General features: G+C 55.8%; 1 protein-coding gene across 1 annotated transcript in view; it reads right to left on the bottom strand.

The window, feature by feature from the left end:
* wwox (WW domain containing oxidoreductase) overlaps positions 1-22,452 on the bottom strand; it is a 101,898-nt gene that overhangs the window by 53,231 nt on the left and 26,215 nt on the right. The window contains exons 6-8 of the mRNA XM_086162952.1: positions 18,352-18,440; positions 15,140-15,325; positions 12,225-12,489 (exon numbers count right to left, since the gene is read on the bottom strand). Coding sequence (XP_086019078.1) covers positions 12,225-12,489; positions 15,140-15,325; positions 18,352-18,440 — 540 coding nt within the window. The remainder of the gene's footprint in view (positions 1-12,224; positions 12,490-15,139; positions 15,326-18,351; positions 18,441-22,452) is intronic.

Raw genomic sequence — 22,452 nt, 5'->3', positions numbered from 1 at the left:
GGGGGGGGGCAAATATTCACGTGCATAAACAGACATGAACATCCAGGCGGGCAGTTCTTTGGTCATTAAAATGAGGAACGAGCGGCGCCGGAGGAGCCGTTGAGGCGCCATTAAGAAATGGAGACGGATGCGGTGGATCCCGACACGCCGCTTCCGGCGCCGCGCAAAACCAGACAGAGACGGATACGACCGAGATCGGCTCGCCTGCACGGGCCCGTACGCACACACTCACAAATTGGGGCATCACAAATGCACCGGGCCACCCACCCACACACACACACACACACATACACCCACACACACACACACGTAAAAAACAATCTGTGAGGCACCTACTGAAAAGCCTCTTGAGTGGATTAACAACTAATTATCCTAATTTAATGTTTCCTGATCATCCCTTATGATGTATAGATGATCGTTACGCTGAGAGATGATTAAATGAGCGCGAGCGGAGCAGCGGAGGATTAATGAGGGTTCGGACGGGGGGGGGACGCGTGGAAACCAGTCGCGGGTCTAAAGGTCAAATCGGTGGCGCGGAGAAAAACCCGCTTCCGGAGATCCGGAGAATCGGTCGGAGCCGATCCCTCGCTTTTTAAGGCGGCGTCCCAACGTTCCCAGGGATCCCAGATCCCAAGTAACACCGCCTGATGGAAACCGATAAACAAGGCTAACATTGGGAGGCGGGTCGATGCTTATTTAAAGGAGTATTGATTAACAGTTGTGATTATCGATCGGGCTTCGCATCCCAGACACATCCGACTGATCTGATAGGTCGGGTGGATCCCCGCGACCAACAGACAGACGCACAGACAGGTGGACGGACACACACACACACACACACACACACACACACTGATGTTGTTCCTCCTCTCCATCATGTTGTAACTTGAAGAGATTATTTAGAGTATCAACTTATTATCTGTGCTGTGCTTGAACCCCCCCTCGCCCCATGCAGAGCAGGGCTGCGTGTGAAGGAGATAGTGAGCGGTAATATTCAATTATTGTATGCACAGCGTTCCCATCCCGCCCTAAATTGATTTCTTTCAGAACGGGAGGCATCGCTCAGCGCTGACACGCGGCCATGTTTCCCCCATCTACCACATCCCACGCAAATTACTCCGCCATCTGCTCTCCCTCTCCCTCCGCCGCGTTCCCCCATCTCTCCTTCCTTTCCCTTTCCTGTCCTCCCCTCTCCCCGCGCGGCTATCGCTCCTTGGCTCCGGCCCCGGCTCCGCCGCGTTTAACGTGTTTTTAATCTCCTTACGCCAGAAAAAGGGGGAAATGGTTTTGTGTGTGTCCCTCGCCGCCGCGGAGGGGGGGGGGGGGAGGAGGGGTTACGAATCGGGCCTCGCCGAGATCCACTTTCACCAAAGAATTCCTCCGAGGAGCAGAACGGACGGGGAATGAAACCGGACGCCTCCCGAGAAGGTGCGACGGTCCGAGGAGGCCGCTTTCACACCTTGGAGAAGAACGACGACGACGCGGGTTTGAACAAAGAGGTCACCTGGAGCCTCTGGAGCTCCCCGTCCGGCGCCGCGCCGCCCAGTTTCCCCTGATTACACCCGACAAAGAAGTCCGAACACGCAGACGCACACCCCGGGGATGCACGGACACACACACACACACACCCAGCCCTCTCTCTCCTATTCTAATTAAAGAGACCTCTCTGCCCCGGGTGTGTGTGTGATATTGACACTTAGCTCCGTACAATAAACTTTATTGGCAAGCTCTGCTTGATTGCAGCACTAAACTAGAATAACAAGGAATATGGGAGGAGGGACGTGGATTATATACTAAACAGACATTAGCGGCGCCTCTCGCGGATCTGCTGCATTTTAATAGGAGCGGCGGAGGTCCAGGCTGCAGGAGATAGCCCTCTGTGAGGGAGCCAACAGCGAGGGGAGGCGCAGGAGAAAAGTGAGCAAATAAAAAAAAAAAAAAGAAATGACATGAATGAAATACAGGAAAGGCAGAAAAATAGAAAGAGGGGAGAGAGATATATGGAGGGACGGAGGGAGGGAGAGGGGGATGGATTTCCCGTCATTCATGATCTATGGAAAATCCTCTGTCTATTTTCAGATATACTGTTAATGGCTGCTCACTGCCATTAAAATCGTTGCTGTCCTGAACTCCAGCGTCCACGTATTGGCTGCTGCTTCATCTAATATTCATCCGCTGGAGGTCAGCGGAGGAGGCTGCGGGAGAAGAAGGGAGCTCCCGCCGATCCTCTAAGAAGGCCGAGCCTTTCGGACGGGTGACGGCGAGCGGTTTTCTCGCGCCAGACGGGACGAAGCTACGATGAGAGGACGCGAAGCAAACGGCGAAGGTGTTAGGAGCGAACCTCGGCGGGCCGGAGCCTCGCCGTGGAGACGCCATCTCACATCTTCTTCCACTTCCGCAACGCCAGAAAATAAAAGGAATAAGGGGAACCTCCGGGAGCATCACCTGCTTTTGGACCGGACACCGAACCATCACAGCCACGCGAAGGGCCGCCTGGTCCGAGGGCGACCCGGCGCGATTACGGTTTTTCTACAAGGAGAACTTGAGAGGAAGTTGTGATTCGCAGGGAGGAGGAAGGTGAATTCCGTGTTTCTCAGGAGTCCTGCTGAGCCCCGCAACTCCGCTCCGTCAGTTGAACTGCAATGACCCCTACTGGAGGGAGCGAGTAGAGCTCATCAGACAAAGAGCCTGCTCTTCACTGGGAGCCAGAAGCTCCACACACACACACACACACACACACACACACTCACACACACACACAGGAGAAGGAGACAAAGGGGGCTCCTCGGTGCTGGAGTCAGGTGTATATCATGTCCAATCACTGCAGTAAGACTCTCCCTATCATCTCCACTGTTGGGGTTTCTTCTCCTCCTCCTCCTCCTCCTCCCCTCCTCCGCTTCGGGCTCCAGACCCGGCACCTTCTCCAGGCTGCTCCCACGGCGCCCGCTGACAGGCTCCGCCTCCACCCACCCTCGGCGTGCCCTCTGGCTCGGCGGGCCGGCGCCAGGACGTGGAGTTGAGAAGAAAGTCTCCTCGTGAGGGCGGAGCTCCTTTCTGACCTTTGGGACCCGGTGTTTTGACGGGGGGGGGGGGGGGGGGTGACGACATATCAGACCGCCTCTCACACACACACACACACACACACACACACACACATGTCTGGAGGAGACCGTGAAGAGTGAGACACCCCGGCGGCCTCACCTTGAAGAAGCACTGACCCCGCACACCTTTATTGCGTCTCCAATTAGAAGCGAGGGAGGGACGGGGGAGGAGGAGGAGGAGGAGGAGGAGGAAGAGGGGGAGCCGGGAATTGAGGAGGAAAGCGGGGGAGAGGTGTATTTCATAAGCGGAGTTCCATAAAGAGCACTGACCCAAATGGCATTCAGTAATTCTTCCCCGAGCCGAGGAGGTGGGATCATCAGGAACTTCATCAGGCTCCCCCTGCTCCCCCTCCATGTGCATCCAACACGGGCATCAAAGAGCCCCCCCCCCCCCCCCCCCCCCCCCCCCGCGCTCTCGAGCGCCGACGCCGCTTCCTTTTAATTAAAACGCCTGCCTGCGCCCCGATCCTCGCCGCCCGTCGTCTCTTTGATCCGCTCCCGTGGAAGCCGCGTCCGTCGGGCGCAGACGGGACGAGGGTTTGATTCCCGTCTCCCTGTGAGGCAGGTGAGCAGAACCCGTGGGAGGGGCGCCGTAAATTCAAACGGGCGGCGGCGGCGGCGCTGCTTCGCGTCCGATCCGCGAAAGGAGCACAAAAAGATTTTTTTCTCCGGCGCAGAGACCCCATCGATCCCGGCCCCCCTTTCCTCCAATACTCCGCCGACTTAACATGGATTTATTCTTTCTTAAGCGCCGCTGGGCCACTCCCACCCCCGCGGGGCGTCCCGCGCACACAATGCTTCAAAAGAACATTTTGTTTATATGTTCAATACCGCCAGCGTCAATAGCATCATCCAATCATTAATTTACTGTCCAATACAAATTTAATGCAGAGCCACGGAGTAGCCAGCTCATATCCAATAAGGACATCGTTCCCCGATCACTCAGCGCCGGCGCCACTCCGCACATCCATACTCACGGCCCGGCCCACAAAACGCCCGTCCCCATGGAGGCCGGAGGAGGAGGAGGAGGGCGGGGGCTCCTCTCACGGGCCCGGCCAGGTCACGGTCTTGACCTTGACTTCTCTCCTCTGGTTAAAACGTGTCAGAGCGTGAGCGCTAAGATGGAGAGATGTGATCCAGGCGGCCTCCACGGGGCGCTGACCCAGGAGCAGCTTCTCAAGCGGCGGGGAGGAGCCTGCCAAAAGTTGCATCCCTTCCCGGGCCGCAGGAAGCGCTGCTTTTTGGAGGCGCCGTGGAGCCAGGAGATCGTGCCAAAACCAGACCACAAATTCAGATTTAAAGCGATGCAGAGAGAAGGTCCAGGTATTACAGGGTGGGCAACTTCTACAACGAAACACATGGCAATGTGTGTGTGTGTGTGTGTGTGTGTGTGTTTGCATGAATACACCCTTCACATGCAGGGCTCTACACCCACGTCCTGACAGGGTCCTTATTGCGCGGCGATCAACCAGCTTGCGGTCCATCTGGAGATCGATGGCGGTCCCGTGCTCGGTGATACAATCCATAGGGCTCTCTTGCATGTGATTGTGGGAGGGGCGGGGGGGGGGGGGGGGGGGGGGGTTGCCACGGGAACGCCATCGGTAGTGGATGTCATACAGGTGGTGTAGGCGGGTTGAATATAATCCGACACAAAACGCATCAGATACCCCCGTGCGTGTGTTTGCTTAATATGTCAGCGGCGGGCGGATGACAGGGGCGCCGGGGTCAAAGGTCAAGTAGAGTCAGAGCGGGTCGGCGACGGGCCGCTCGGGCCTGGACGTAATGACTAATCAATGGCTGAATGCATTAGCCTAATCTAATGGGCCAGGTGGGAGAGGACAGCGCCAGACGCATGGAACACATGATTGAGCACAACATGCAACTGCGATGTGATCAATAACACATAGAGTGGTCCAATCCCACGGGCCCACCTCACACACACACACACACACACACACACACACACACACACACACACCTTTAGGTGGCAGTCTGTATGAGCGCTGTTGCGACCGGCCGGCTCAGCCCGGACATGCAGCCGGCCCGGCTCGCAGACTTTGACTGATTGGATTATGATTAAATAAAGGAAATCAAACACGCTTTTTCTTTCTCTGCCGGGGTCTTTCACCCACCTCCCTCCCTCCACACACACACACACACACACACACACACACACACACCTCCTGGGTGGGGGAAGTAAAGGGGACGCAAACAGGGGGGGACTCTCAAAACAAACAGTACATGCAAAGAGTCAGAAGGTCTGATCCACAGCATGGAAGGACCACAGACTTCATCCTCATCTGCAGCCCAGACCCAGGGGTTACACTCTCACTGCTTTGTGTGTGTGTGTGAGAGAGAGAGAGAGAGAGAGAGAGAGAGAGAGAGAGAGAGAGAGAGAGAGAGAGAGAGAGAGAGAGAGAGAGAGAGTGGGGGAGAAAGAAAGAGAGAGAGATGACAAGTAAGGGACAAGAGCCAGTCAGAGCAGAGGACAGGCCTGGGTCAATACTTGCAGCACATACTGCTGACACTGCACTGCTTAACACACACACGCACACACACACACACACACACACACACACACACACACACACACACACACACACACACGCACACACAAGTACACATTTTCACATAGTAATGTACACAAAAGATAGAGAGACATCAGACAATCAGTCAGCCCATGTCAATATTTCACGAGGAAGACACAAGTGTGTGTGTGTGTGTGTGTGTGTGTGTGTGTGTGTGTGTGTGTGTGTGTGTGTGCATGAGAAGGTCCGAGTGCATACCTGGAGACCATCCCTGGTAGCTAAGCTAGCTGTTTTGGCACAGAATGCTTCAAAGTAGGAAAACACTGGTGTGAAGTACTGCCGAGGGGGCCGACACACACAACCTTTGAAACTGCATACAACACCCTGCACGCACACACACACACACACACACACACACAGACATACACCTGCAGATCCATCTGCACCTGCATCATCAAGCAATTTTAGAAATGTTAAAAAGTGAGATGTTTGGAATTCGGAACTGTTCTCATTTTTCTCGACAGAAGGACGACTCGGAAGTCAAACATCATCAGCACATTTCTTCCCCAGATGAATCCACAGCGTCCTCTGTGGAATCGCCCGCGGGTGCTCGGACCGCCGCGCACGTGCCGGCCGAGGGAGCCGGTTCCACCGGCAGATGTTTCCTGAGGACAGCCTTCTACTTCTTCTCCGGGATCCATTACTGTCAGCCGTGCACGTGTGCGACGCGGAGAATCCGGAAAGGCGGCGATCTAATTTATGTGGCATGGCAGCCATGCACTTTATCTTCTCCTTATTTATGTTATCTGAAAGTGACACTGTTGTGTGTGAGTGTGTGTGTGTGTGTGTGTGTGTGTGTGTGTGTGAGAGGTATGTGGACAGGGCCTCTCCATCTTTGAAATGAATTAGCGTGCGGTGCCTTATTGAGTGAAGAGCAGTGTTTAAGTGAAACTGATGAGAGGTGTGCGAGCGGCCAGGGCCGGCTATAAGTATGTGCTCGGGGTCAAAGGTTAATCCCTATTGATTGGCTCCGCCGTCTGCATACGGCCGCACGGGAAGACAGCGGCGCCTCGCTCGCTATCACAGAGCACAAACGCTGTGGGGAAAAAAAAAAATCCACACACACACACACACATCATCATCACATGCTAGCCCGTGCTAAGTGGGGTACGGACACCAGAATTAAGTATCATTTAATCTCTAAATAGGCGGTTAAACGCCCCCTCCCCCCCCGCACAGACTGCAGACCACGACCTCCTAATATCCACGACCTGCCGAGGATTAATGAGATACCATCTCCAGCTCCGGTTCCATCCAAGGACCTCCGCCTGAGCCCCTCCACAGAGCCGCGCTCCACAATTACACACCCGAACCTCCAGTCTGGAGGTGTTTCTAAAGGCAGCCTTTGAACACACACACACACACACACACACACACACCGTGCACACACACACACATGCCGGACGGCGGAGGAGCAGCCGGAGAAACATCAGCGCCCCGCTGGATCTGTAAACACCTTCTCCCCGGCTTCATCCCGGAGGAGGAGAGGTGAAATATGACATTAATATGAACAACTATTAATAATCCCCCCCACGTCCCCACCTCTTACCCAATCACTCCTTCTCTCCATCTCTATCTCCCCCCCTCCCTCGCTCTCCTCCTGCCTCTAATCCTATCATGCGGGCAATAAGTGTATGCACCATGAGCACATTTAATTTCTGCGGTTGGTTTTCAGCGAGCCCAGAGGTGAGCCTTAATAAGGATCAATGGCACTTTATCTGGGACAGCACCCACTTCACAGCATGCAAATTACACAGCAACCCTTAAAAAAAGAAATGGATTTAATTAAAAAATGTAGAACCACGGGCTCTGGAAATTCAATTAAAGGATTTATGCAAAGGTTGGCTAGCTTTTTGTGTTGCAGTTCCTGCTTATATAATGAGCTTTTCATATTAAAAATCAATAGGTAATCTGGGCGAGCGGATCGGCTGCTTATGTACATTTTTGAAATCAATTTGAAAAATAGTCCATCAGCTCTGTGTCACAACAAAAGGGGGGGGGGGGGTTGCATCGGGGGTTCGGTGGGGGGGAAGGAGGGGTCAAAGGTGACACCTCTCTGAGGGTCACCGGAGGAGAAGGCTGGAAAGCTCCAAAGGAGGCGTGTGAAAGGTGTCTCCTCGGCCCCTCGGCCCGGTCTCAGGCCTCCGACCCGGGGCTGACCCGAGCGCCGACACGTCCTAATGGCCTCCCCGAGGTGTCTGCTGGACGCTCTGAGCACAGACTCCTGGTAAACACACACACACACACACACACACACACATTGTGCGACACACACGCACAAACACCTCCTCAGATGTTTCAACCCCGGAAATCACTTTCTTTTCCAACTTCTTTTGCTTTCAGAGGGGATATTTTGCTCGTGTCTCCTTCACACGGGTGTTGTGTAACTGATTTTGTGTGTGTATATGTGTGTGTGTGTGTGTGTGTGTGGAAGGAGTGAATGACTGACTGCATACAGTAGCAGACTGTCAGCATTTGATTGGTTCTTTATTGATCCAGACACGCTCTCCATCACATCAACTCATCCACAATAAACCATTTACACAGTTTCCCTGTGCAATGGACCGCATAACCAGGCCTCAGGCCATCCCTGTTCACTGTGTGCGTGTGTGTGTGTGTGTGTGTGTGTGTGTGTGTGTGTGTGTGTGTGTTTGTTTTCTTTAATGAAATGGTATCTCCGTGGACAATAATCCCAGTAACAGGATTGGGCAGGAACACACATGTCAATGCAGTCAAATGGGATTGTATGCTTCTATCCATCCCCACACCAACACATCTCTCTTTCTCCATGCCTCTCCATCTCCCTCTCTCCTTCCTTCCCTCTCTCTCGCTCTTTCTCCCTCCATCCATCTCAACACACACTGTGCAGCTGCACGTCCGAGAAGGTCTGGCAGACGAGCCCCATCCATCCCGTGGAGCTCCAGATCCAGGCCCGACCCCTGGAGGCGAGACGTCAAATAGCTTCGGTTCTTGCAGGTGAACTTCCACGGGGCATAAAGCCCGATGTGACGTCCAGCCCGAGGAGGAGAAAACCTTCAGAGTGTCTCCTGGAGCTGGAGCTGGAGCTGGAGCTGGAGCTGAACCCCTCCTCTGCAGCCCCTAATCATCCAAGAGGACTCTATTACAAGGTCCTGACAGCTCATCTAACCCCGCAGACGAGAAGGGGGGGGGGGCAGGACCTCTGCGCCTTCTTCGTTCCGCATGGTTGAGCACCAACACACACACACACACACACACACACACACACACACACACACACACAGGTTGCCTGGTGTGCAGTGGGGGGTTCCTGTGCTCCGGCAGAGATTCAGAACCCAATGAAGGTCTTCTGCAGAGACAAGGAGCCGAGGTTTCCGAGCCTCGGCTCCGCGGGTCTCCTGCGGTCGTACGCCGATGTTCCGGCCGCAGGACGCGTGTCGGGGTTGAACCCCCGAAGGTGCGGCGGAGAACACCTGGTCCGCGCAGAGGCGGAGCCTGCGGTGCCATTCCTCCATTTCCCTCCACGGCGGCCCGGCTGCCGGAGCCTGGTCAAAAGTTCAGCCTGTGCATATGTAAAAAGGTGGCCTGCTGCCCGAGGCGGGATCCTGGGGAAAATAATCATGCTAAAACGCAAAGAAGCATGGGACCGGTCGAGGGCGCGCACGCGGTCGGCCCCCCGGGGTGACGGAGGTGTCTGATTGGACCGTCGGAGCCTCTCGGCCCCGCGGCCCCCCCCCATCCATTAAAGAGCGTGATGAGGTGCTAGAGCCACTTCCAACGCCGATCCCCACCCGGAACGGCGCTGTCTGCGCCTATAGTTAAGGTATAGATTGGATAGCCGGGCCCAGCTGCTCGGAGCCTGAGGCCACGGCGATCTGTGGGGAGCAATCAGCCCGTCAACAAAATGTCAGAGGGTCAGCGTTACGGCGGGGCGGGACGAGGACAACCTCACAAAGGTTACAGCCTAACAACAGGCCCCGGGACTCCCGACGCACGGCTTACATGGAGTGTGCGCGCACGGGGGGAGACGGCGTGTGAGAAGGAAAAAAAAAAAAAAAAAAAAAGAAGTCCCGCTATCTGATGCTGAAATGAATCGCCCAAATCCGTCAATCAAAATTTGACCATTTAATCGCAGACGCCGAACCGAGGCGCCGCGATAGCGAGCTGTTTTTTTCCCGCTTCCCGTTCTCCCCGACGGTAGCCGTCTCCGGCAAACCCACTGCCGGCGAGATCATTTATTCCTGATAATCACAGCCGAGGACACAGGCAAAACTCCCACTCCAAACACGGCGAATTAAAGAAACAGGGGTTACAGGCCCGGCCGCGTCATCTCTGATAAGTAGATCAAGGCGCGGGGAGGGGAACATGATGTTCACCACAGATAGTTTGGCTGATTAAAATGTCACGGCTCTTTATAGATGCTTCTCTCCACTCAGCAGAACAGAATCAGCGGCGCTCATCGCTGGCGGAGTGGGCTGCAGCCCGCCGCCGCCGCCGCCGCCGCCGCCGCAGACGGGTCTGAGCACAGCCACAGGTTCACCACTGCATGAGGGACGCTCAGGCCATGACGGGATGAGGATTCCAGGTGTCTCTTTGCATGTGTGTGCATGTGTGTGTGTGTGTGTGCGTGGGCTCGCTCGTCCCGCGCTGCCATAAATCAAGCCGGTGCTTTAAATGAGAGGCCGGTTATTTGCACAAGAACACACACGGGGGCCTCCGTGATTGTTTTTTGGAGGCAACATTCTGCTTATGTTTGCATCCCGGAACAATCTCCACGGATCCCGGAAGCGTGCGCAGGCAATTAAAGCGATAGCATCTTCATATCCCCGCAACCAATAACGGAAATAATATCACTGTTTTATTAAGCCCTTAATGTGGGGGCAGACGGAGAGGAGAGCGCTATTTTAAAGAGGATACACTTCCCGGGGCCTTATCAAGTCCACATTTAAATAAGAGCAAACGCTCAGCTTAAGGGTGTGCCCGTGCAACGTGTGTGTGTGTATGTGTGTGTGTGTGTGGCCTTTATCAGACACGAGTTTAAGCTAATTGCAGTGTCAGCACCGCAGATTTTAATTACCGGCTCCACCTTTGTCTTTTAATATTTACAAACATCTACACCATATTTAATCATCTGTGTGTGCAGACGCCGCCGCCGGTTCTTCCCGTGGAGACGCCGCGCCGACGGTTAACGCTGCTTTCGGAGAACCGGGATCGAGTAAAACTACTTTTGGAACACAACGGATGTTCCGCTCGGCCTTTGGTGCGTCACACAGGACGGCTCGCACCTCGCCCAACAAAACACTGACAAAAGTGCCAAAGCCGGCGGTGGAGAGACGCTCCATCCAGACTGACGTCCAAAGCAGGGCCTTCATCTCCACGCCTCAGGTTCTACGGGCGCAGAGTGGGAAAGGACGGCCGTCCTTGGAGAGGAAAGGTCTGGTCTGTGTAACAATCACAGGTGTAAAAACACTCGTACCCTCTGCAACCCCGGCCTCCAAGAACGACGGAGGTAGCGCAGCGGTTAGTGCTCGTGCTTCACAGCTAGAGGGTCCCGGGTTCGTCCCGGGCCTGACGCGGCCTTTCTGTGTGGAGTTTGCATGTTCTCCCCGTGTCTTCGTCCGGGTACTACAATAGGTCAGGATGAATGAGAGTGTGTTTGTGAGCGCAACTGTGGGACAACGGATGCAAATTAGCCCATGGCTACAATCCGGAGTGGTGTGTTTCAATGCCTGTCTCATGTGTGTTCATTAACATGCACTGTCCCAACCAAAGAAATAAAATAAAAAAGCAAAAAATAAAAAAATAAAAGTTATAAAATTATAAAATAAAAGCAGCCGCCGCCTCCTCCAGTACGAGGGGTTCCAGAGACACGGGGAAATATTATCATGTTCGGAGCAAAGTTTTGAAACAAAACCATTTAAAGTCCTTTGGACTTCTAGGAGCTCCTACAGGCTGCAGTAATGGCCGGCCTCCAGCAGGACATCCAATACTGAGAACACACTCTCACTCCGAAACACGGCTCCTCCTCTGTGTACACACACACACACACACACACACACACACACACACACTCAATGCTAGAATACAATGTGGTAACACAGATATACGGTGGAACATCTCTGACAGTGACAGTGAGGGTCCACAGCATGTGTGTGTGTGTGTGTGTGTGTGTGTGTGTGTGTGTGTGTGTGTGTGTGTGTGTGTGTGTGTGTAACATTCAATGAAACAGCCGTAGCACCCAGGATCTGGGCTACGGCTCAATCTCATGATGGGGGATGGTCTTTCAGACGACAACAGAAAACCAGGGTGTATCTCTGTGTGAGACATGATCTTTGCTCCTGGTCCCTCACTGAGAAGGTCAGCCCCATCCCTCTCTTGCCTTCTATATCAGGACTCCGACAAATACACAGGCTGACTGAGCGTGAGGGTCAGAAGAACCCGGGCCCGACCAGGTCGGAGAGTCCACCCCGACCGGGTACCCAAGGCGAACCCCATCTTGTCAAGAGCGGCCTCTCCGCCGCTCCGGTGAAGCAGCGAGGCGTGTCGCGGTCCTTACCATGGACTTGGTGAAAGGCCTGGCCAGGCTGAAGAGGAAGGTCATCAGCCACCAGCTGCGGTGGATGGAGGTGTACATCATGTTGCCGGGATGCAGCGCGTTGGACGTGACGCCGTGGTGCGAGAGGCGGCGGTGGAGCTCGTTGCTGAAGAGGATGTTGCAGAGCTTGGCCCGGTTGTAGGCCAGCATGGACCAGTAGTCCTTCCTCGGCGGGGACAGCAGGGCCAGGTCCACCTTGCCGCCGGAGTCCAGAAGGTCCGTGAACCTGGAGGACATTGAAAAAGGGAGCGGTCAGGAGGGCGGAGGCGAGCGTGCTCTCCGGCGGCAGATGTGAGGCTGTGACTGCAAACAAATCAACGGCGAGCCGGCTTCTATAACTGCTGCCACAAAGCTGTTAAAATCCAGATGTTTGACGAGGCCCCTTAAACACCACGCCGCCGCTGCGACGCACAGGACACACACTTCCACTGCAACACAACACCGCCTGTGCGTGTGTGTGTGTGTGTGTGTGTGTGTGTGTGTCGCAGAGGAGACGGGCTGCAAAGTGGTGTAACACATCCTACATATTAATACAGTCATTAGAAAACAACCAATCAAAGTGTCACCTGGCTTCCTTGTTGTGATTTTACAAGCTGGCTGCCTTCACTTTACTGTCTCCTCCCTCCTCCTCCTCCTCCGTGCACGGCTGAGTTACAACATCTGCAGGCTCCTCACCTCACTGCCACTACTGTGAGATGACTTCTGCAAGCAAAAGACTGCTGCACCCTCCCCTGACCTCCACCAGCACTGTCGCCGTACGGCTGGGAGAACTCGGGCCGACCGGAGGGAAAAGGGTTCTTGGTGTCCGGCTGGACGGCGTGCACGCTCATCGTTACACTCGCCGTCACCAAACGACCTGAGCGGGAGCCAGAATGAACCCCAGATGTTCTTATATGTGCATCGGACAACTTTTATTTCGATTTTCACTGCTGATCTGGCTGTCAACACATTCATTCATTCATTCATCATCTACATTGCCTCTCCTGCAGTCATGGTCTGGGGGGGGGGAGTCTATCCCAGCTGTGATTGGCTGAGAGGCGGGGTTCACCCTGGACCAATCACAGGGACAGATACAGAGACATATGAGCGTTCACCCTTTCATCCACATGTTGGAACAATGTCGGGCATCGGTGTCAAACACTGACCCGCCCGCATTTATAGCCTATAGTGCACGTATCGCTAATACTAGAAATCCCAGAATGCTCTGCTGGTGTTTCAGCATGAAAATCATGACAGCAACATCCTCTCCTCTGTTGACAGTAGTCATAGCAACCTTATGCTAATGCTGGCACTGTGCTACCCCTCTGAAAAATGGTGAAAAGAAAGGCAGAAAACATGAATTTGCATGTGTGCAATATTAAGTTATATATTGTACAGTATTTAGCTTTGCTTGAACCATATTCAGTTTTTAAGAAAAACTTCTTTGGGTCCGTATGCAGAGATTCATTGTTATATCCGGAGGAAGATTTTTTTCAATATATAACAATGTTAGCCTGTGATTTTTTTTTTCCTGTTTTAAATTTTGGCCCACTGTGCATTTAGGTTTGACACCCCTGTCACAGAGTCTGCAGTGGGCCTCCCGCATGTACTTGGAGAACCCTGAGGAACCCCATGAAGACTCCACACAGGAAGGCCTCCTGTGGGAACCCAGCCGGGAACCGTCTGCTTCGACTGCCCATCGCTGTGAAAACATAATTGAAACCTTGCTAGGAAACATCTGAAGTCTGAGGTGATCCAGGTGTTCATCTCTGCAAAGACAGAGGCTGAGCGTGGCGCTGCTGAGGAGCCTGGCTTTCCACCGTGTAGGCGGAGGCTTTCACGCGTGGACCAGAAGCTTTGTGGACACGGCGCAGAACCGGGGTGGGGGAAGGGAATCCACGGGAAATCAGCCCAAAGTGGAGATAAGAAAACAGGGGTGAGATGGGGGCCGGAAGATGGAAGAGGAGATACCGCCTGTTTCCAAGGGTGGCCGAGTCCCCGAGGTCCAGGCTGAGCCCCCTTTGAAGGCCCCTGTGGAGGGAAGGGGGCAGCGTTCCCGCCCTTGGGGGGGGGAAACACGGCAAACGTCGGCGCTCGCCGTCCCACGCCAGCCGTCTGGGGGGGAGGAGGGGAGGGCACATCCATCAGAGGCTGTCGATACTGCTCTCCGGACGTGCTCTCTTCCAGCACGCCTTCCTGTCCTGCAGGAAACGTAGTGTGACCTTCAGGGGATCTGGGTGTGGGTCCCCCCTCGTGCACGGCGACGCGCACAGCGTCGCTCATATGCTACGGCTGGATCTGCTAGAATAACTCTGCGTATGTTCTCCTTGTCTCAGGTCACTCTGCCGAGCTCCAATCAATCACCCCGCTTGGCCGTGTGACTGACTGAGGCCTGGATCAATGCACGCTCTCACACACACACACACACACATATACACAGACACACACACACACATACATACATGGCAAGGAGCTGGAGCTCAAAGATCATTGACTGCTATTGTGCTGGTCTGGTGTATGACAGGAAAGATGGACACGCCCGTGGAAGTTGTTTCACCAAAAAAAAAAAAAAAAAAAGATAGACTTGGGGAACAAATGATGACGGGAAAAAGGGGGAGGGGGCTGAGTCAGGGGGTCAGGAGCAGATACTTGATCAAAGTAAATTTGAGCTGATAAGCCCATCCATCATGTTGATGATACATTTAATTCGCGGCGAAAGCCTGCCGGCGGAGAGGAGTTTCCGCCGAGTGAGGCCGATCTGAGGACAGCAGAACCGACGGGGGCGAAATAACAAATAATCAGCCTTCTGAAAGCGCTCTGGAAGACGAGCGCGGACGTATTACAGAGCCGTAGATGAAACGTGCGTGTTCCCGCGCAGGCGTCCCGGGCGTCCTCACCTGTGGGACTCGGACGACACCACCACCACCCTGGCGGGGGCCGAGCGGCGCAGCGCCTCCTGCAGCCGCTGCACCAGCAGGAAGTGTCCCAGGTGGCACGTCTGAAAGGTGGACTCCAGGCCGTCCTCGGTCAGGCTCCACGGCTGCCCGCACACGCCGGCGTTGCACACCAGGACGTGGAGCGGCCTGCGGGGAGAGCGCGGCAGTGCTTACTCATCTGCTGGATGAAAATCAAAACCGGAGCAGAGCCATGTTTATTCAACACGGGGAATGAAAATGAGAGGAGCCCGGCTGCGGCAGAGCCGTGGGTCCTCGCGCGCCGGGAACATCAGTGAAGCCTCGCCGCCGAGCGCGGCTGGACGGGCTCCAGGAGCGGCGGCAAACCGAGACACGGGAGTTTCAAACGCTCGGCGGCCCGGGCGCTAATGGATAGCGATAGCAGCTCGGTGGAAAAGCTCCAGGAATCCCATCATGGGAGGACGCACCTTCTAGGGGACCCTCTTCTTGTGAGATATCTGAGCATGTGTGTGTGTGGGAGTGTGTGAGTAGGGACAAAACGACATTTCTCCGCATAAATGAGCGCCTGCTTCCGCAGCGCCGGATTGGTCAGGGCAGCAAGAGATCCTTGTCGGTGACAGCGTCGCTCCAGCGAGCTCGAAACCACAGTAACACAGGCGAACAATCCAAACACACCCCACCAATTTTTAATTTCTTCCATTAGAATTAATTATGAGGCCGAAGGCAATTTGTGTACCCTGTGTTTAAGACTGCCTACTGGATTAATTAAAAACTGGATGCTGGAAAATTAATGTGTGAATTGTTATGCCTCGCTATAATGAGCCATCCCATGCCATTACATAGGAGTGTACTGTACGATCACCTTCAGGCCTGCCGACGCACGAGGTTCATTAAAGAGCACAAACCCCGTCACCGGTCGACGTGGAGAACGCCGGCGTCAGCACATTAACACCCGCGGCCAGATGTTTACGCTCGCCTCCAAAAACACCAGAAACCCAGGGAATCCGGGAAAACCTCGGCGGAGCGGAATCGTCTTATGAAAAAAAAAAAAAAAAAAAAAAAAAAAAAGGGAGATCTGATAAGCCAGTGGAGGAGGCGAATCGGAGGAGCCGAGAGGGACGCCGGTCGGGGCCGAACGTCCCTCCGTCCCTCCGTCCGGGGCTGGCGCTCGTGTTTCGAGACGCTAAACTTTTCCTCCGTCCGGCAGGAGATTTCCCCCACGCAGGGCGAGCGTGCTTGTGATGTAAAAGGCCTGTTAATCCAACTGCCCACCAGCTGGTCCCTCTCTCATAAGTGCACGTCTAATGAATGTCTTTAATAGGCCGGCTGCCACGGAGCGCCGTCCCCGTGCCCACATTAAGACCCCGCAGCACGCCGCAATCTCAGCCCCGGTCAAACGAGGATGTTAACGGCCCAGCGGGGACGCATGGGTTTATATACTTACTTTGGATAACCCCCCCCGGGCGTGACCCCCGACCTCGGTGATAACGCGGCCCGGCAGGAGGAGATTGCTTGTGTGCGATGGGCTCGGACCCGAGACGGGCCGGGCGCCGCTTTATTTTCCAGGCCGGATTTTCGCGGCCCACGCACACGCCGGAAGAACGGCGAGGCGGGGAGGGTAGCGAGTGTTTGCACACGCGCCTGCCCGGACGAGAGCCGGGCGCGACGCGATACAAAGACGATCGGCGGTGGAAACAACCCGCGCGCGTTAATTACGGGAACGCTCCGCAGAGATCCCGCCGTCAATTACGTCCCGGTGAAACGGCGGCGTGTTCGGCGATATCAATATCCAGGTAATTTCATTTCAAAGGACAGGCAATTAAAGCGGCACGGGGGTCAATGGAACGGCGAACGGCGCTCGCAGCCGCGGAAGGAAAAGGACTCGGATTACATTTCACCTGTCAATGACATGCCTCGGGAGCGTGGCCGCGCTCGCGCGTGCGAGTGTGTGTGTGTGTGTGTGTGTGTGTGTGTGTGTGTGTGTGTGTGTGTGTGTGTGTGTGTGTGTGTGTGTGTGTGTGTGTGTGTGTGTGTTTGCCCTACGCGTTGAGGTGTGTGTGCGCAGGGACTCCCTGCGGGCGCGCGGGTGTGTTTGCATGTGTGCGTTATGCCTGCAGACATACGAGGCGTAATAGAGTGGCGGTAGACTCAGACAGCTGCCCAGTGCCATTCACAGCTCAAAGCTCCCGGCTTCCACTCGGCTCCGCGAGCCTTCTGATGAGAATTAATGTACTCTGACGTCCCCCGGGACCCCCCCCGCCCCCCCCCCCCCGCCCCTGCCCCCCACCCAACAGCACGGCTAATGAAGAAATACAACCTTGCCAAAATACTGAGACGGAGGCGGCGAGCGGCTGGGACGGGAAGACCGAGTGACGGCAGGAGAGGGAGAATCCGTCAAATATATAAATACGTGCAAACGCACCTAAACTGACAGGGGTTTCTGTGGAAAGGTGGTTTCCTGCAGGAGCTCGGATCTGCAGCGGGAGCAGAAGGGCCGCCGGACAGCGAGGCGAGTCCGCCATTAGACCCGGCTTTGACCCCCAGACGCCGGGCCTGGACGGCCATACCCCGCCCCGGGGCAGCTGCAGGCGACGACTGCCCTGCCTCGCCCCAAGGGGCTCCCCTGACACCGACACACACACACACACAGGCTCCCTGCCAAGGGACCTGCAGGTGGTTGAGCGGTACAAATGACGAGACGCGCGACCCCAAAAATAGCAGCGACGCAGGCTGGAGACGCAGGACGCGGCGGAAGAGCTGACCGACACAAAAAAAAAAATGCGCAGCATCAGATCTGCCCGGCCAATGTCAGGAACGCAAACGGGCCCCGGCTCGAGGGGCCGGCCCATATGGTCGCCGTCAGCAGCGGCTCGCCGTCCTTTCGGGGGGGGGAGAGGAAACTGGAAGTGACTGAGTGAAGTACTTTGCCGCTTGCTATTTTTAGCTTGACGCTTTCCGATTCAGTGAACTTTGGTTTTCTTCTTCTTCCGTCTTTGTGGAATGACGGAGACCGATCGTCTCGGCCGCCACGGGTTCTGCAGAGGCTTTTCGCAACCGCGGAGAAACGGAAATAAACGACAAACTGTCGGGGGCGGATGAGAAGTTGAAGGCCGAATCTGACGTCCTGCTGAGACGCAGGCCGCCACCCCAGAGCGTCCAAAGAAAAAGAGGCGTGAACGTTCATGTCTACTCACAGCTTCTTGGCGATGAAGGCCTCAGAGAACTCCCTGACGCTGCGGAGGGAGGCCAGGTCGCACATCATGGCTTCCACTCTGGCTTTGTGCTGAAAGGAGAAAGAGACGATACCGTTGAGACGACCGGCAACGTCAGTCCACCGGGCAGGCGGAGGTCAGGCTTCATCTCCACCTCCAGCCTGTTCTTCAGAGCACCGAATCCCTCTGTTGTGTGTCTGTGTGTGTGTGAGTGTGTGTGTGTGTGAGACGGCTTCTTTGAGATCAAACGTCCGAGCAGATCGTGGATTCGGCGAGAAACCGGAATCCACAAAGAGCTCCCGGAGTCGACGGGAACTCTGACAGGCCCTCCTGTGGAGTTAGAGGATCTGTGCAGATCATCCACCGCCAGGCCTCGGCTCATCGGCTCTGATTTCACATGATCCGGGGACAAGGGGTGAGTTCTCGGCGGGGATCTCAGGCGGGTCGGTCTGACGGAGGCGCAGAGGGAACCACCGAACCCCAGGGACGACCGGCGCGGTGTCAGTCATCTCCCGAGACGCGGGTGAGCTTCACCTCCGCAGGAGAACCCGTGTACGTTTCAAAACCCTTTGCTCTTTCCGGAAATCGGGCAGAATAAAGAAGCGACCTGTCGCCGACGACGACGCGCCGAGGCGTGGCTTACTTCCCGCGCTCCCCCACTGAGATCAGCGTGACGGGACTCCACGCTCGCATCCCTCCTTCGGTGCACGGAAGGCAGGACTGTGATTTTTATGCTAATGAGTCTCCTCTGAACACGGCAAAGCCAGCGCTCGGTGTAAGTGACTGCTGAGGCTCCACCGGAGCTCCGGGGAAGCTCTGCGATGGACCAGAGGAGCGCGGGGACTCTGGATTTCTCCAGCGATCGCCTCCATTTGAAGCACCGCTGTGCAGGATCTCATAAACCCCTCCGACAGGAATCGCCAAATGTACCCCGGTCCTTCACGAACTGCTAGCGCGGACGTGGAGACGACGGGTCGCCTGTTTGAAACCCGTTCATACGCGCACAGTGTGCTCCTAAAGTCCTCCTGGATGGGCAGAGTTGGAGACGGCGAGCAGAGAAAACCCTACGCGGCATAATCCATCATCATCTCCGCCCAGATCCGGTGCTTCTGCTTCTGAGGACCATCGTATCGGCCGAGCGGCGAGGTCCAGGGCTCGAGGAGCCCGCGAGCCCCCCGTTCGGCCCGCCGCCGCCACTCTCCAGGGGCCAAACACCGGGTCCACAGATCTCCGTCCCTCTGTTGGGAGAAATCCAAAATGGCGGCAGGCGTCCAGGGATGTCCGGGGAGAAGGAAGGAAGACGCCGGAGACTCCAGGCCGGGTTCTCCTGACGCTTCCGCCTTCCCCGAGGAGCGGCGTGCCGCCCCCTCCCCCTTCACACCCGCCTGTCTGGCTGGGAGGACGCTCCGCCGAGCAGCGATTACACAGCGGAGGACGTCTGAGGAGCACCTTCTGATGGAGATGGGATTCTTGGGGCATTTTACAGACAACTTAACTGCCCCGGGGTGTATTCAAACATGCAAACACACACACACACACACACACACACACACAACAACATCGGTGTTGAGACTCAAGGGTAAGAGCGAGCCTGCACGCCATTATCCACGCCCGAGCCGCTCTCTCGCTGCCAATCTGCACCGTTATATGGAGGATCTTTCAAAGCATTAAAGGGCTGATTATGGCCATTATAGATATGATTATAGGGTTCCTGCTTATATGATCTGCTCACAGCAGTAACCACAGGCGAGGAGACAACCGCTTAACACACGCAAACACACACAAGCTCGGAGGAGCAGTGGAGTGCAAAGGGCGACCGCGGAGGAAACGCGCGGTCCATCAACCGGCCCGGAGGAAGAAGAGCACGGGCTCGGAGACCCCGGGGTCTGGCGGAGACAGAAGCCGGCGTCGGGAGGCGGAGGAAGACAAGGTCAGAGCAGCAGACGGCTGGCGATTAGGAGGTCAGCGTCGGGCCTCCTCTACAGGGCGGCCCCGTACGTGTCGGCGGCCAGCCGAGAAGATGAGCGCAGGTGTCAGCTTGACGGAGGCGTCTCCCCTTCTCCGGAGATGTCGAGGGAGAGACGGAGTAATGGGAGACCGGAGGGAGGAAGGGGGAGGGAGGGCGCTGGAGCACATCCAGCAGAGAAGGTGAGCAGCCTGCCTGCCTGCCCGCTGCCTGCAGACCCTCCCCCTGCAGATTGAAGTCTTGCGAAGAAAATAAAGTTTATTGCCTGGAAAGAGGGGGGAAAAGCATGTAAAAGGCATTAAAGCGATGGAGGTGAACAATTAGACAGATGGCCAGGTTTTGGAAGGAGAAGACGGAGAAAAAAAGAGGGTAGAAAAGGAGAGCGAGAACGCATGGATGCAATCGTTCAGGGTTTTTATGAGGACCCTGACAACTTCTGCTCTCTTCAAGGGCGAAGGAAAAGTGCGAGGCAGCGAAGCCTCGCTGGTTAACTCCAAAGTAATCGCTGAGTGTGCAACACCGAGGGGCTCGGCTCGGGCCCGCGGCCACGCACCGGACGTCCGGGGAGCTCATCGCCCGCGCGTACGTGTCGCCGCTTACGCGCTATCCCTGCACATCAAGGTCGCCGTAGGGGTCGACCGGCGGGATCCGGCGCACTAACGGCGACGGAGACGCCGCTCGGTTCGACGGGACGGGACCGGGGTTGCGAGGACGGGACTGCCGCCGGGTTGGCGTTCTCACCAGAGGAGCGAGAACACGTTGAGGAGCAGCACCGACCCTGAAACCTGCACCCGAGGCGAGGGAGGTCCGCTCGCTCGCCGCGGAGAGGTTGTCTTCTGCAGGGGTTCCCCCGCTCACGTGGAGGTGCCCGAGCGAAGCGGGCGAGCCGGGGAAGAGCTCTAATACAATTAGAGGTGGGGCCATCCACTCCAATAAAACCAAGAGGTATTAGAGCAGGGGGAGCCTGATCCTGCTCCCCCAGGCTCGGGACCACTCTCACTTTAAGAGGAAACACACGTGTGCACGACTCCCTCACACACACACACGCACACACACTTTGCTGACCCCTTTAATAGCACAGCAGCCAACCCTAATGGACGCAGGCTAGTGGAACCGGCAAATAATACACTGTCTTAATGCACTAAGCTCAATCTCATCCCCCCTCTCCCCTTATCCTTCCAGCTCCCCCCCCTCACACTTTAACCCCTGCTACCATCTCGCCGCCGCCGCCGCGGCTCCTCGGCTCACCCGTGCACGGGCCACACTTAAGAAATCGAAAGCCCCCCCCCCCTCCGCGCGCGAACCCGGTCGGCCCGGATGGTAAACTCTGTCGGGCCGCTTCGGCGTGATTTCCGAACGCACGAGAGCGACGTTCCGGCGGCAGGCGGCGCGGTGGCGGTGAAAGTGAGCGAGCGCGGAGGAGACACCATGTGAAAAGGGCACCTTATAAAAAGCAATTAGAGAAAGGACTTTCCCGCTCCGCAGATTAGAGCGGGCCTCGGAGGGAGGAAGGCTCGGCGGCGCGGTGACCTTGTCCGCAACGCGCCCGACTAAACTTAAGGTAAATATATCCCATATATTTTTAGAGGGCAGAAAAGCAGAGAGAGAACAGGAAAGCGGCCGTTCATCATCCTTTCAACACGCTGACGCTCATTCACAAACGCCGGACGGGCCGCGCACACACAAAGGAGACACAAAGCGGCGCACGTACATGCACGTGTGGCCGTGCACGGGTTCGAACACCCGATCCTGCACAGAGCGCACACACGCACGCACGCACGCACACACACACACACACACACACACACAGGGGGGCTGGGGTGTTTTACAGCCGGATAGACCGACACTGCAAACACATACAAACAAACAAACACACGTGCACAGACTCCCTGACGTGCACACACACCGCAATTAATAAGGAGGCAGGTCTCTGGTGAGGAGGAGAAGATGCTTGTTCAGCACATACGGGGCAGAATATGCAATTTCCTCCAGTTAAGTCTGTATTAAATTGATTTCTTCTTTCTCTGACACGGACTGGGTTTTCCCCCCTAATGAAAGCTGGATAATCTACAGGTTTTCCCTTTCCTGAAATCAAGTTACAAATCAAGCCGGAGCCG

The sequence above is a fragment of the Fistularia commersonii genome, chromosome 17 (assembly GCF_037954325.1).
Source record: "Fistularia commersonii isolate RoL2024-O1a breed Wild chromosome 17, RoL_Fcom_v1.0, whole genome shotgun sequence".
Taxonomy (NCBI): Eukaryota; Metazoa; Chordata; class Actinopteri; order Syngnathiformes; family Fistulariidae; genus Fistularia; species Fistularia commersonii.
The sequence above is the reverse complement of the archived record's forward strand: the minus strand, read 5'-3'. Positions and strand labels throughout refer to the sequence as shown.